The sequence below is a fragment of the Melopsittacus undulatus genome, chromosome Z (assembly GCF_012275295.1).
Source record: "Melopsittacus undulatus isolate bMelUnd1 chromosome Z, bMelUnd1.mat.Z, whole genome shotgun sequence".
In the NCBI taxonomy this organism is placed as follows: domain Eukaryota; kingdom Metazoa; phylum Chordata; class Aves; order Psittaciformes; family Psittaculidae; genus Melopsittacus; species Melopsittacus undulatus.
This window is the reverse complement of record NC_047557.1, coordinates 47930843-47945850: the sequence shown is the minus strand read 5'-3', so window position 1 is coordinate 47945850 and position 15008 is coordinate 47930843. Positions and strand designations below refer to the sequence as shown.

General features: G+C 40.5%; 1 protein-coding gene across 1 annotated transcript in view; it reads left to right on the top strand.

The window, feature by feature from the left end:
- ROR2 (receptor tyrosine kinase like orphan receptor 2) overlaps nt 1-12762 on the top strand; it is a 155444-nt gene extending 142682 nt beyond the window's left edge. Inside the window, exons 5-9 of the mRNA XM_005154906.2 lie at nt 1195-1322; nt 4618-4932; nt 5817-6062; nt 7587-7789; nt 9423-12762. Coding sequence (XP_005154963.2) covers nt 1195-1322; nt 4618-4932; nt 5817-6062; nt 7587-7789; nt 9423-10865 — 2335 coding nt within the window. The 3' untranslated portion in view covers nt 10866-12762. The remainder of the gene's footprint in view (nt 1-1194; nt 1323-4617; nt 4933-5816; nt 6063-7586; nt 7790-9422) is intronic.
- Nucleotides 12763-15008: the final 2246 nt, after the last annotated feature.

The window sequence follows — 15008 nt, the reverse complement described above, 5'->3', positions numbered from 1 at the left end:
CTGCCCAGGAAAGTGGTAGAATCACCATCCCAGGAAGTGTTCAAGAACTGTGTAGATGAGGCCCTCAGTGACATGAATTAGTGGTTGGACTTGATGATCTTAAAGGTCTTTTCTAACCTAGTTTAGCCTATGATTAGATAATGAAGTACAAGATGCAGAAGTGTATTGAAGTACTTCTTCAAATATTGCCTATATCAGAGAGGAGCCATAGAGTTTTAAACTGATTGTTTAGCTACAAAAGCTGGTTAAAGTTTTGAGTTTCCTAAGATTATTCTAGAGTCATAGCCTTCTGTACTATGTTTTATGTCTCTTTTGGGCCATCATGCAGTGAATGACATGATGTAAATCCATCAGGCTAGTGAATCCTAGCACAGAGGCTATGTTGTGCCGAAGGAAATGCATGGCATACTGAATATTAACTCTGAGAGTACTTGCACTCTGAAGCCCCTTTCAGTACTAAGCAGTTACGATCTACAGCTCAGCTGTGTATTATATACTGGAGCTTTGGGGATGATGTGTTGAGCCACTGAGCCTAAAGGCTAGTACTTTCATGCCAAAATATTTGTGTTGATGTAAGGGAGTAAAATCTGGCCCAAAGCCTCACTGAACTGAAAAATTTATTAAAATATATATTGAAAGAGGAATTTGGCATAGACTCTAACTAGAGAAAAGAGGAAGAGAGGTTAAAACCTTGATCACTTTTTATCTTGTTTACCTAATTCAGAGTTTAAATTATTCCATATTAAAGCTTAGCAAGATCTCTTCTGATGGTCACTAGAGAAAATTAAGAGAGGTATATATAAGTGGGAGAAGAGAACCCACTATTTGCCTACTTGTGCTTGGTGCTGCTAGATGCCAAAAATTTATGGGGACATGTAACAAGTTCTATGTTGCTGTCTGAATCAAAAGGCTTTTTAATAGATTCACCTGCCAAATCCTATTACTAATAGCATATGATTTTTAAATTAATCTTGAGTTTCGGTTTACTTCTTTCACTAATAAGCTCTTTACAAGGTGCCTCATTAATACTTTTAAGGTAGTATAAGGAGAATTGGAAGAGAAAGCTGCACCTGGGGAATGGAAAAATTTCAGATTTAGTCTTTTGTGTTTTCTCCATTATAAGAATGTATTTTGTAAAAATTCACTGGGGACAGCTAGACCGCTGCTTATAAAATCCTAACCTGTCTTTTGCAGAGAAGATTACCATGAAGATGGGTTCTGTCAGCCATACAGGGGAATTGCGTGTGCACGAATCATTGGAAACAGGACTATTTATGTGGACTCCCTCCAGATGCAAGGGGAAATTGAAAACCGAATTACTGGTAAGCTTATGCACTTTTATAGCAGAGCAAAAAAACATTTGTGAAAGTACCAATTCAAGTATAAATAATGCTCTCATCCTTTTCAGCATTATTGGTCCATGACTAGGACATCCATATATTAAGGTTCAAAGAAGGTGAGCCGGTTACCCACTTGTACAGTTAGCAAAATGGTGAAGCCAGGAAGATGAGTATCTGCTGTCCTTAAGTAAAATGTCAGAACATTAACTTTTTAACAGCTGGTAGTTTGTTCTTGAGCTTTTTGCATGATAGATTCAAATAGAAGATGTTTTTGAAAAACAATTTATGATGTACTAAAAAGGTATTGGTTGTTTCTTTGATCATTGTTTTAATACAGAGTCTCAAACTTGCATCAGAAACTTCAATGATTCTAATGGTCTGTACATGAACATGGGTTTTTTCACTGGCCCTCAGTTAGCCGACATGAGCAGCTGTGACTCTGATGTGAATAAGTAAAGCAAGCAAATGAACCCATGGAATAAACTGTTTATCATAATATATGGCATATTAACGCATTCCAGCAGGAGCTTATTTACATCTGACCATATATGGCCAAGTGAATCTGCAATTTTAACATTGCCGGTTGCCAGAAAAAGTTTGACTGTCAGCTCTATCTCCTTAAAGACATTATCTTTAAGGCCTTTGAAAGAACACCAGGTCAGGATTTTTCCTCTTCTTAAGATGGTGACCACATGATAAGACTGGCAAAATGCAGGTGTGGACCTTTCCTTGGGCTGTTGTGACTCATTCCCCTCCCTTCTTTCTCTTGTATTTTGTTGTTTTTCCAGCCTATTTACCATTATGTCATTAGTTAATACATGCTATGGATACAATTTTTTTTCTATGACAGAATCGTTGCCCTGTTTGAATGTTTTTCAGCATAATGGAAATGTTCAGCTATCTGAAATGGTGAAATCTAGAACTCTGAATTAGGTTCATAATATCCTTAAAAAAAGAAAAAAAAAAAAGCCACCAACCAAAACCACACCACCACCAACAAACCCTCACCCCCCCCCCCCCCGTAAAAGAAACCAAGAAAAACCAAGCCAACCAATCAACCAACAACGACAACAACAAAACCCCTAAATAACAAAAAAATAATGCAAAAACTTCTTCCAACATCAAGTTATACTTGCTTCTGGGATATACAACATCTGGCTGCTGGATCCCTAATACCACTGATGGATAGATTTTGGAGGCTGGGGTCTGGGACTCTGTTCTGGAGTTGAGGGGAATTTCTGATGGAACTTTTCTTTTTTGGAAAAAGTCTGTGAACCATCATGTAGGGCTGCCCAGTGCCTAGCTAGGCAGTAATAATAATCCATTAACAATACGGCATTTTCAAACTATATACACCTGAAGGTCAGACCAAATATCTTATGCAAAATAACCCTGAGGATTTCACACAGACTTGTTTCTTCCAAGTTTACTTACACATAAAACAAGTAATGTATTCAGGCAGTGTTCTCTGTTCAAACGACAGGGTGTTTTTGAAATTGCAGTAATTTATTAGATTTAAAAACAAGCAAACAAAAAAATCACCTGAGATGTTGCTTATACTTTTGCCCATACTTTTTAAACGCAGGCTGTGGTCCCTTTGTGTGTTTTGGGAAAACTATGAGTGGGAAACGGTGACACCTACTGCCCAATGCCAAGAACATTTAAGGAGTTTATGGGAACATGGGGGAATTTTCATTCTAGATTCTTATTTCCCTGCTGTGCTGCTGTGTGAGATACATTCCCTTTGTTCCTACACCCCTGATGCTGTTCAGTCCTGGCCATGTACTTAGGTGGGAATTGCAGCCTTCTGTTAACAATAGTACATGTCTGGAGAAAACCTAGAGACACGACTTGAACAACTGGAAGGCCAGAAATAAAGAGTGCATGGACCTGACTCCTGACCAGTGGATGTGCGTGGCTTGTAAAGTGTTCCCTGTGCTGCTTAATATCTGTTCATTAACTAAACAAAATAAAACCCTTAGATGCCACCAAACAGTCTTGCTGGCTTTTGCACCTGACAGTAAAATAAGGACATGATCGTGAATTGTGCGCTTTTCACTCATGCCAGTCTAAGTTCCGTAATGCCTTCATAAAAATTAGTTTGGTGTTTCAAATAGTAACAGTGACTTCTTAATTCCTCCAAGCTTATTTTTTTCCCTGCTAGTCTTTGGGACAGGCACATCACAGATGTCATTTGAGGCCTGATATCACATGTGCATGCATTTTCCCCTATGTGTCAGATTAATGGTTATATTCCCTGTGTTAATATTTCTGTATTAAAATAAGCAGAGGTGTAAACAGTAGAAGAGGCTGGAATTGGGGCTGGTTACTGTATGTGTGACATTTAGGAGTAAACAGGAGACAGTGATAGCAGGTAGCAGCAGGAAGTAGATGATTGAAAGGAGAGAGCTGGACAAGAGGGAAAGAATTGATTTCTAGGTTGTAAATAGATTGCTGAATTACTTCAACTGCTCATTTCCTCTCTTTTCACAGTGTGCGTTGGTGGAACATGCAGTCTAGTAAGCCTCACTCATAAATGATGCTTTCCAAATCATCAATGAATATTTCTCCATTTAAAACTTGAGTCATTCCCAGATACATGACGCACATGCACACTGATCTTTCCTTTGCAGTGTGCAAGGAAACTTTCAGATAAACATTAGTGCGTAGATGCTGAGATCGTGGGAGGATTAAATCCCTAGTTCACTACATCTTAATCCCTAGGTCACTGCATCTTAATTTTCATCTTAATGTGATCAGTTTGCTGAGATTGATTGCATTTTTTCCCCAAACTGCTGCCTGTTAGGCTTTTCACGTCTATTAATGTCTCCCCAGATAGCAGTGGCGCACTTCCTTTTGTCTGTTAAGCCTTGAAAAACACTTGTCAGAGTTTCTACAGGAGGAAGAAGTTAGGTGATCCTTGTTCAGGTTTTTCCTAATTAGGAATTTAGGGAATACATGTTAGCATCCTGGCAAGTGTATCTTTTCTTTGCTTTTTATCTTTTCAAGTTAAAATTAGGTGCCAGCAGTTTGCTCAGTGTTAGTCACTTGGGTAAACTGAGGTCTGCAAGCTCTGTTTAGATGTCAGAGGGACACTGGAATGCTGGATTTGCTTTCTGCATTTGTCAGCTCTCCTATACAGCAGAATTTACCTCATTTTCCCAGTGCTCAGTGGGCTTTCAGACCCTCCAGAAAAGAAAAAAGTTATAAAAAGCAAACTACACAAAAAAATTGTCATGCTTCTTGTGAATTAAGCAGTATTTTTGTTCCTTTGCAGCTGCATTTACCATGATTGGCACTTCCACACATTTGTCTGATCAGTGTTCACAGTTCGCTATACCATCCTTCTGCCACTTCGTGTTTCCCCTGTGTGATGAGCGCTCTCGGATACCTAAGCCACGGGAGCTGTGCCGGGATGAATGTGAAGTTCTGGAGAATGATCTCTGTAGGCAGGAGTACAACATTGCTAGGTCAAACCCCCTCATCTTGATGCAGCTACAGTTGCCTAAGTGTGAGGATCTCCCAAGACCTGATACCTTGGAAGCTGCCAACTGCATAAGGATTGGAATTCCTGTGGAACGGCTCAGCCGATGTAAGTCCAGGTGTTTCATCACTGGGAAAAAGTAGTATTTGTGGCTTTCTCAGGTTGGGTCTGAGAAGCAGTATTTTTATAGTCATGTTTTTTGTAAAGAAAGCACTGATATACTGGATGCTGCTACTTTTTAACATGTTTTACTGATGATAATCTTGCACTGTTGTAAGGTATAGTTAGGCTGGTGAGGAAGTTTAAAGGATGTTGCTTAGTACTGAAAAGGGTTATATGAACCACCCTGGGCTATAAAACTTCATATTCACACAGCCAATTTTGACTCATATTTACAGTGCATTTCAGGCTTCCCTTCCCACATGCCTGCCCCACCTCTGGCTCAGTCTTTGCCTTTCTAAGTGAGTCCCCCCATGCAGCTTTTTTTGAGTTATGTTTACCTATCAGTAAACCTCAAAAAAAAACTGTGGGAAATTTACTGGAAAAATCTGCTAAGAAATTAAACTTAATGTTCACCCTTTCTATATGGAAATCCACAAGAATATAATCCTATAAATTAAGCAAGGAGTGCAATTGTCTTTCTTCACCTACACAGGATGGGTAAAAACATTGATCTCGCTTCTGTGAATTTATATTTGCATCCGGGAGTAGATGGGCCGTTCCTGGGTCACTAGTTATGTGCTGACAATTTTTCTGCCTACTCTGTTTGCTAGCAATTGATCACTTTAGAGCAGAAACCAGAAATAACTGGGTACAAAAGTACAGATACTAACAAAATGGAAAATTCAAATCCCACAGCTTTCATTTAAATCTTAAAGTACCTGACTTCAAGCACATTTTGCATATGTGGTCTACCCATTAAATTCGTTTTGGTCTTGCTGGCCTTTGATTTTTTTGTTATTTGCAATGTTTTGTCAAACCTTATGTTGCAGATCATCAGTGCTACAATGGTTCTGGAGCAGACTACAGAGGGACAGTCAGCGTTACTAAGTCTGGCCACACTTGCCAGCTCTGGGACTCCCAGAGTCCTCACAACCATGATCTGACAAGCACACAGTTCCCAGAGATAGGTGGAGGACATGCATATTGTCGAAATCCTGGAGGTCAGATGGATGGGCCCTGGTGTTTTACAAAGAACAAAAACGTACGCATGGAACTGTGTGACATACCTTCTTGTAGTATGTATTATCTTTCTTTTTTCTCCCTACTGTCCCAAATCATGTGTAATTTTTAATGTTCTCTATTTCCAAAAAGTAGAATTCACTTAAGAAAGTTATGGTTTTGAATGTTATGCTGTAATGCAGCACCCTTGTTTTGTGTGGTAGGCGTTTAGTATTTTCAGAGCTTGTAACTGAGATACTGTGGCCCCTTTTTATTACATATTGTGTGCTTAAGCTGAGGTAACAATTAACAACACTGCTGCAGTTTTTATTCCAGCTTGTCAAACGCCAGACTCCATGTTTGATTTGCTCATGCTATTCAATGCTACCTTGCCGGCAGCAAGGATTTTTAGGTCCTGTAGAGGGAGATACAGCACCATGCTTGATTGGAAGGAAACTGAAGTGCAGAAGCAGAGGTACTGTAAAAGTCCCATGCTGTCTGCTGGTGGCTGTGTACTGCACTAGTGATAGCAAAAATGAGAAGCAGAGCTCTCTCAGCTTAATACTGGCCCTCTCACTTCCCTGTAATGGGTACAACCTTCACCCTAAAGCTGTTCCAGTGGTAACAGTCTTCCGAGGCAACAATGCAACTTAATAACTGTGTTTGATTAGAAAGAAAAGCATGTTTCCTGCAGCAGCACATGTATCAGTGGTTGTGTTACAGACTGCTTGGATATTTAAGAGTGCTCAAACTTGAGAAAATTTCTTAGTTATTTCACTTTCTATACAGTAACTTAATTTGACATTTATAATAAATTTCTACATTGCATGTTTGGGTGAAAGCAGTAGCTACAAATAGCAAAACCACTGATTACAAGAAACATCCCAGGAAGTTCCAGTGATAATTTTGGACATCACTATGCTGTCCTAGAGTCTGTAAGTATCAAGAGGAAGGTTCTATAAAAATATTATTAAGTATTAAGAAAGATGTATCTTTCATATCTCTCTCACTGTAACATAAAGGGAACAAATAATATCTCTGCCAATGAGAAGTGAGATTTATTTTATGCTGTGTAGAAGATTCATTTTATCCTACCAGTGGAGGCAGAAAGTGGGCAAAGTACTGATGAAATGGCTGAAGCAGGGTGATGACAGACTTCAGTGTTGTGCTATGTTTTATCACATTTTTGTCACTGCTTTATATACTGTGATGAAAACTACGCATTTGATTTGTATTCCTGAACAAGATAATGCAATGATATTTTAGTCTGTGTACTGCAGTTTCCACGACTGGAATCCTCAAAAGAAAAGTGAAATAAAATACATATTGTTACAGGCAATGCATTAAATGTAGGGCTCCTAATTTATCTTCATACTGTTAGTTGCTATGTCCCTTAAACTTGTTTGAAATATTTAATGGAAAATTACAAAGAAGGGGAAGGCAGTAATGTGACTTCTCTTTGCAAGTTATAGGCATTTTTTTAAGTATAGTATTAATAATCATACTGCATTGTCGTTTGCTTTTGTGTTTGTTTTGTTTCCTTACTATAGGATGCATTAAAATTGCTTACTGTAAACAATGAACATTTCTGTGCCTGACAGGTCCACGTGACAACAGTAAAATGGGAATCCTCTATATCCTGGTTCCCAGCATAGCCATCCCTCTGGTTATTGCCTGCCTGTTCTTCCTGGTATGTATGTGCAGAAACAAGCAGAAGGCATCTGCTGCGACACCACAGCGCCGCCAGCTGATGGCATCTCCCAGCCAGGACATGGAAATGCCACTCATTAATCAACACAAACAGGTATTTTTTCCAGAATTTGCTTAGGCCACGTATTTCTAAAATGTCATGATTTTCAGTGCTTAAGGTTATCAGTGTTCAAATTGAGCTGTATTGTGAGGGATGTGATTTCCATACCATGGTGGCCATCTACTTTAGTGAAAAGAAGGTCTTGTACTCACTATATGTGTCTAGAAATCCCAGCCTCAGGCAACAGTTTTCAGGACAAAATGTTTTGTGACATTTGTCCTTATCTGCTAATTCTCATTCTGCTGCTGTCTCAGTAACTAGAAATGTTATTTCTGATCCAGTCTTCAGCCTACAGCTCATTTTCACTCCTGTTAAAGACACAGCTGGTTTGCTTGTTTAAAGCAGGGTGCACGGTGGGGTTTCTCGTCTAATCCATCAGCTCAGTCCACTGGCATTCTGAACCACCACTGTGCAGGCAGCTGAGCCAGGGTGCAACATGTTTCTAAGGCTGTGTGTCACAAAAGATGGTGAAACAAAAATGGCTTTGAACTCCTGTCTACAGATCTCAGCTCCTGCATATGATTTTCTGGGTCAACTAACTGATCTCTGTCTAAAATCCTGGTCAGAGCTAATGCTGAATTTTTAATCACAGCATTTACAAGCTGCAAGCCCTAAAAAACAATGCTTACTTTGAAACAATTGACAACATCTGTTCAGGAAACTGTGGAATATTTGCAGGTTATTAACCAGTTGCAGCAAATTGCATTGATTTTGTGTAATAAGCGGGAGGTTTAATGACTGAGTCTGCACTTTGCTAGAAACTGTCTGGTCCATTCTGTTGGCAACTAAAATAAGAGTTTGTTCCCAAATCACCTGTTAAATACCCTTTCCATCCTGCCCTGCTCCTTCCTGCTGTGATGGCCTGTGTGTGAAGCTGTGCCAGTTGCATCTGTCCCATCTGGGGATTCGTCCAGCCCATAGAGATGATCAGAATGGACCCATTAGATCACCATCACAAACTCCCTTGCTTTCCCTGCCAGCTGCACTCTTGGGTTTGCCACCTTGTCCTTCATGTACTAGAGAGAAATTCCTTCCTGCTTCTGCTCCTCTTCCAGCTCCTTTTCATCAAAGGGCTAGCATGAAGTTTCTCAGCAGGGATACTAACTATATACTGCTACCCACAGGCAGTGGCCATTCCTGTAGTGCAATGGAAGAAAAAGTGCATATCTGCTACTGCAGGATCGAAGGAGAGAGGTTTTGTTCCTCCTTGTTTTGGCCTGTTTCAGTTTGCCCCAAGGCTGCCAGCTCCTCAGCCAGTGCCCACAGCTTTTCTGACGAATCTCTAGTGAGCACCGCTGGGCCAATCTGTAGGACATGTGCAGTTGCAGCTAATAGACATCATTGTTCGCCAGATTTACTCTGAACTGATTATTCATTTAGCTTGCAGGGAATGTAGTTGCTCCTTTGTAAAAATAATTACACTCATCAACTTGCAGCATAATTTAATTTACACTTCTGATAATAGAATAACTCATTTCAAGGTTAACTGTAAAATCAATATATGATGTGAATACAGAAAAAACTTAGAAGTCATTTTGACCTAGTTTATCTTCCATTGGAGCATCCAATCACTAGGAGCTTTTCTTTTAGAAAACATTGTGACTTTACTTTCTTTATGTCATTTCAGGCTAAACTTAAAGAAATCAATCTATCTACTGTGCGGTTTATGGAGGAATTAGGAGAGGAGAGATTTGGCAAAGTCTACAAGGGACACCTTTTTGGTACAGCACCAGGTGAACAGACGCAAGCTGTTGCTATCAAGACACTTAAAGACAAAGCAGAACTGGCTCTTCGGGAAGAATTCAAACATGAGGCAATGATGAGATCACGATTACAGCACCCAAACATTGTTTGTTTGCTGGGAATAGTGACGAAGGAACAACCCATAAGCATGATATTTAGTTATTGTTCCCACAGTGACCTCCATGAGTTCTTGGTGATGAGATCTCCCCATTCAGATGTTGGCAGCACTGATGATGACAAGACAGTAAAATCCACTCTGGAACCGGCAGATTTTTTCCACATCGTGACTCAGATAGCTGCAGGAATGGAATATCTTTCAAGCCACCATGTTGTCCACAAGGACTTGGCCACTAGGAATATACTGGTGTTTGATAAACTGAATGTGAAAATATCTGATTTAGGCCTTTTCAGGGAAGTTTACGCTGCTGATTACTATAAACTGATGGGAAATTCCCTTCTTCCTATCCGGTGGATGTCCCCTGAGGCTATTATGTATGGCAAGTTTTCTATTGATTCAGATATATGGTCATATGGAGTTGTCCTGTGGGAAGTTTTCAGCTATGGCCTGCAGCCTTACTGTGGTTATTCTAACCAGGATGTCATCGAGATGATAAGGAACCGACAGGTTTTGCCATGTCCTGATGACTGCCCCACATGGATATACACTTTGATGTTGGAGTGTTGGAATGAATTTCCCAATAGAAGACCAAGATTTAAAGATATACACAACAGACTAAGAACATGGGGAAACCTTTCTAATTACAACAGCTCAGCGCAAACCTCTGGGGCAAGCAACACCACACAAACAAGTTCTCTCAGCACAAGCCCTGTTAGCAATGTCAGCAATGCTAGGTACATTGGACCAAAGCAGAAAACACCAGCTTTCCCTCAACCACAGTTCATACAAATGAAAGGGCAGATGAGACCGATGGTCCCAGCTCCTCAGCTCTACATTCCAGTCAATGGTTACCAGCCAATGCCTGCCTATGGTGCTTACTTGCCAAATTTTTATCCTGTCCAAATTCCAGTGCAGATGGCTCCTCAGCAAATGCCTCCCCAAATCATTCCCAAACCAGGCTCCCACCACAGCGGGAGTGGATCCACCAGCACAGGTTATGTAACAACAGCACCTTCCAATGCATCAGTGGCAGACAGGGCTGCTCCACTTTCAGAGGGCACAGATGACACACACAATGGAACAGAAGACATCACCCAGAATCCTGTCCAGGAGGAGGAAGAAGAGGAGGGCTCTGTGCCTGAAACAGAATTGCTGGGTGATAATGAGACACTTCAGATGGACGAAGCAGAAATTCAATCAGAAGCCTAAGGAATTTGGCCTTATTACTGAGAATTTCACGTCACTTCCATGCATGGAGACTGTAGATCCTTAGGCTTAATAGCAGTGATTTTGATCTGACTAAAAGAATCAAACCTAAAAACCCTACAACCATGTAAAGTGCAGCAGTAATGATATACCAGGTTTACTGACCATTCCCACCATCATATTTTGCAAATACGATGGTATAGAATTGCTGAGTTTAATCTTTTTTACTGTTCTACAGTTCTTGAGGGAAGCTGCTTTTCAGTTATGTACTGTTGCTGTGCAACGTATTGCAGAGTAGCATTGCACATCATGTATATCATGATATGTGAGTGTAATGTTAGTGAATTATGCTTAAACCAATAACACAAAAAGGAATCCAGCTATGGTTGCTGAATTGCTCTGAGCATAAAGAAGTGGCCTGGATGTGATGGACAGCTTAGTTAATAGTATTTATCTCTTTGATATAATGGATGCAAGATTGTTATTTGCTTTTTGAGTTCGAAAAAAAAATAGTTGAGAATACTGATCTGTTTGTATTATGATAACCAGAAAAGTAAGGAATCTGAGCATAAAATTGACTGTGCTTGGTCAGACCACAGGTCTGTCCAGCCCAGTGGCATGTCATGAAAGGCCATCAATAATGTCCACCCAGGGAAGATGCAAGGGCAGTTTTCCCAGGGTATTTCCCCAGGCTCCAGCAATTTGTGGCTTAGGGACTTCCCAAGCCAGAAGTGGATTTTTTTTCTGTTTAATAACCCTTGATGGAATTTTCTACCATGAATTTATCCAAATGATTTTGAACCCATATAGACTTATAGCATCCACAACATCTTGTGGAATACCATGAGAGAAGATGGCTTTCTTTCATCATTCCCAATGAATGACTGCGACAGAAACTTCCAAACAAAATCGTCTGACTGCATTTATGGATTAAAGTATTTCTTCTCTGCTGTGCATTTTCAGCAGCAAGCAGCCTTAATACACTGTTAACCAAAAATGGGGATATTGTAGGGGATATTGTAGGTGTGCACTAACTTAACAATCCAACTTTAATTGCATATTGTTTATCAAGTACAGAAAAGAGCTCCACATTATATGTTCCTACATTGTTGAAGTGTTGGGTTTTGTGCAGAGTCATAGGCTTACTTGATTTACCACAATTACTGCTGGATTGCATGTGAAACCGTGTTTTTTCCTGCCTCTTTAGACAAAATGAATCTCTGAAATTTAGAAGAACAAAATAAGCAATTTACTGTACAAAGTGCTGGTTTTGTGCTTCTATTTGCAGGATGAATCATGTACAGACCTTTAAATGTAATTTATGTTTTACTACATTTTATATACTTTCTTTCATTGAAGTATTTGGATTTTTGGATGAATGACTTTGTAACTTAACCATTTTCAATATTCACATGTGGTGCAGTTTTTATTGTATTGCTGTTTCATTTTGTTAAACATGCAAACAGGTCCACACATTTCATGACCCTTTCTGTTACACAAGCAATACACTTTCTTATTGTAGAGTTGTAGCCAACATACACTATAGCTATAAGTTGTACATCCAACATTGAGTATTCAATAATGTGATACAAAACATATTGTTAAGTATGTTATCTTTATAGTTCCTACAGACAATGTTTTGTTACGGTATTTTGTGGAAATAGAGATGGCCACAGTTCCTTAGGTTACAGGTTTCACACCTAAGCTACAACTTTCTGTTTTATTACATTGGGATTCACTTGTGAGTTGTGTATCATTGTGATCTACACCCTGTGTTCATGGTATGGCAGCATTACTTATTTCCAGCATTTCATCTGGATTTGGAAATGCACTGGTAGGAATAAATATGAAAGCTTTATTACTTGTGTTAATATAATGCAGCTTTGGGTGCTATTACTAAATAAAGGATAAATAAATAAAAACACATTTGTTATTTACTTTTAGTTCTTTGTTTCCTCTAGGTTTCGCAGTCTCAGGTTAATGAATTTGATTAATCAACTACATTGGATTCCTTTGCTAACCTATTGCCTCAAAAAAGAAAAAGAGTGAGTGGTCCAAGTTACACCACAGATACATCAGTGAGAGATGAGGTATAATAAATGAGTCGCTGTCAGTGGAAGGTTCTGTACAGCACTGGCTGAGGTTCAGCCCATTTCTAACAGCCAAGGAATATTACAGCTCTGGGGGCTTTGGATGAAGCTCACAAAACTCCTAATTCCCTCCTTCACACTTCATAAATTCAAGCCTATAAGTCACTGTAGTCAGAAAAATTAGGACATACTCCTATGCTGAATTTCCCATCCCCACCAAGATGTGGATGCTCTCTCAAAGTGACCACAAAGTGATATTAGAGGATTGGTATACAATTCTCTAGCCCAGCCTTGGTGATAGTACTGCTAAGGGGTTTTCTCCCTTCTGTTGATGTGATCATACTTGCCCGAGCTGCCACAATCAGAGCCATGACAGCATGCAAACACTTCCTTGGTGGCTCAGGTGAGCACCTCTGCACAAATGGATACCACAACCACGTTAAATCATACAGATTGGCAGTAACTTGTTGCTCTGCAATTTGCCAGGCAATTCTGCTGGTGGTAGCTTCTGCAAAGACCCACCCACAGTCAGAATCTGCCTTTCCTCCTCGAGGTTTGGAAGCAAGGCCAAGGAAGAGCAGGGAAAGCATGTGGTAGTAAGTGGATGTGATAAGGTAGTAAAGTGGGAATACGGGAGGGAAGGCTTGAGGTTGTGGCCCAGAAAAACCAGCATAATGCTCCTCACTAGGGCATGCCAGGGTCGGTAAAGGTGGGGTTTGTTCTGGTTGCAGAACAATTTTTTAGGCAATGAATACATGTCTGGACAGCCAGGAGAGGGCAAGGTGTTTTTGAGAAGACTGGGATATTTCAAAAGTTTTCTCCTGCCTCTTGCTAGTTGCCTTCTCTGCTTCAGCCAGTATGGTCTTCCCAAGAGGAGAGGTGTTGAAAATTAGGAAAAACTGGATAGAGCATTGGTAGTGTCCACAGCAGCCCACTGATGAGACAGGAGGCTGCAGCCAACAGAGATAGCCTCTTCTGCATCTCTGGGGCTGTATGACACTGGACTTGCTGCATGCTTTTCCCCCTGCCCATACCAATTGATTTAGCTGTCCTACTCAATCCCAGCTCTCTGATAGTTTGCATGTGTTTGATCTTGGCTCAGACTGTTGTGAAGAAAGAGCTCATCATGGTTCAATTCCAGCTGGCAGTGAAGTACCATGCAGCAGCTTGCTCACTCCCACCCCTCTACTGAGATGAGGAGGAGAACCGGGGAAAAAGGTAAAAACTTACTGGTTGGAGTAAGCACAGTTTAATAACTGAAATAAAGTAAATTATGATAATATGAAATAAAGGGAGTTAAAAATCAAAGATCCAAGTGATGGACAGCACAGTTTTTCACCACACACTTACTGATGCCCTCCCAGCCCCAAGCAGTGATCAACCCTTTCTGGGTGATTCCCTACAGTTTATATACTGGGCATAATGTGCTGTGGTGTGGAATATCCCTTTGGCTAGTTTGGGTCAGGTGTCCTGTCTCTGCTTCCTCCCAGCATCTTGTGTCCCTTGTCACTTGCAGAGCACAAGAGACAGAAAAGTCCTTTATCAGAGTAAGCACTGCTCAGCAACAGCTAAAACATCAATGTGTTATCAGCATTGTTCTCAGACTAAAGACAAAACACAGCACTGTACCAGCTACTAGGAAGAAAATTAACTCTGTGCTAGTGCCTGTGCTGAACAAGTCCCTAGCAAGGCTGGAGATCAGCCCAGCATCAGCAAGCCTCAAGGTGTGCACTGCCCATATTCATGAGTCCTGGTGAGGAAAAGGCAAGGAGGCAGAAGCTGGAATATGAGGCAGGAAGGTTTTGGGTGTAGCATATTCACAAGTGCTAAGGGAAAGTCTTGACTTACGACAGGACTTTCTTAGGGTTCATGTATCCTAGAGCACAAAGAAGCAAAAGTCTGTAGGGTTCAGCAGCGCCTTGGTCAGCTGGGCATCTGCTGTCCTCGAAAACAAGTGTGGGTCTGTTTGCAAAAGCGTATGGTGTAGATGGGAGATGAATTTGCAATCACAGGGCAGACACAGTAGGGTATGGTTCAGAGTCTGAGTGGGGACATG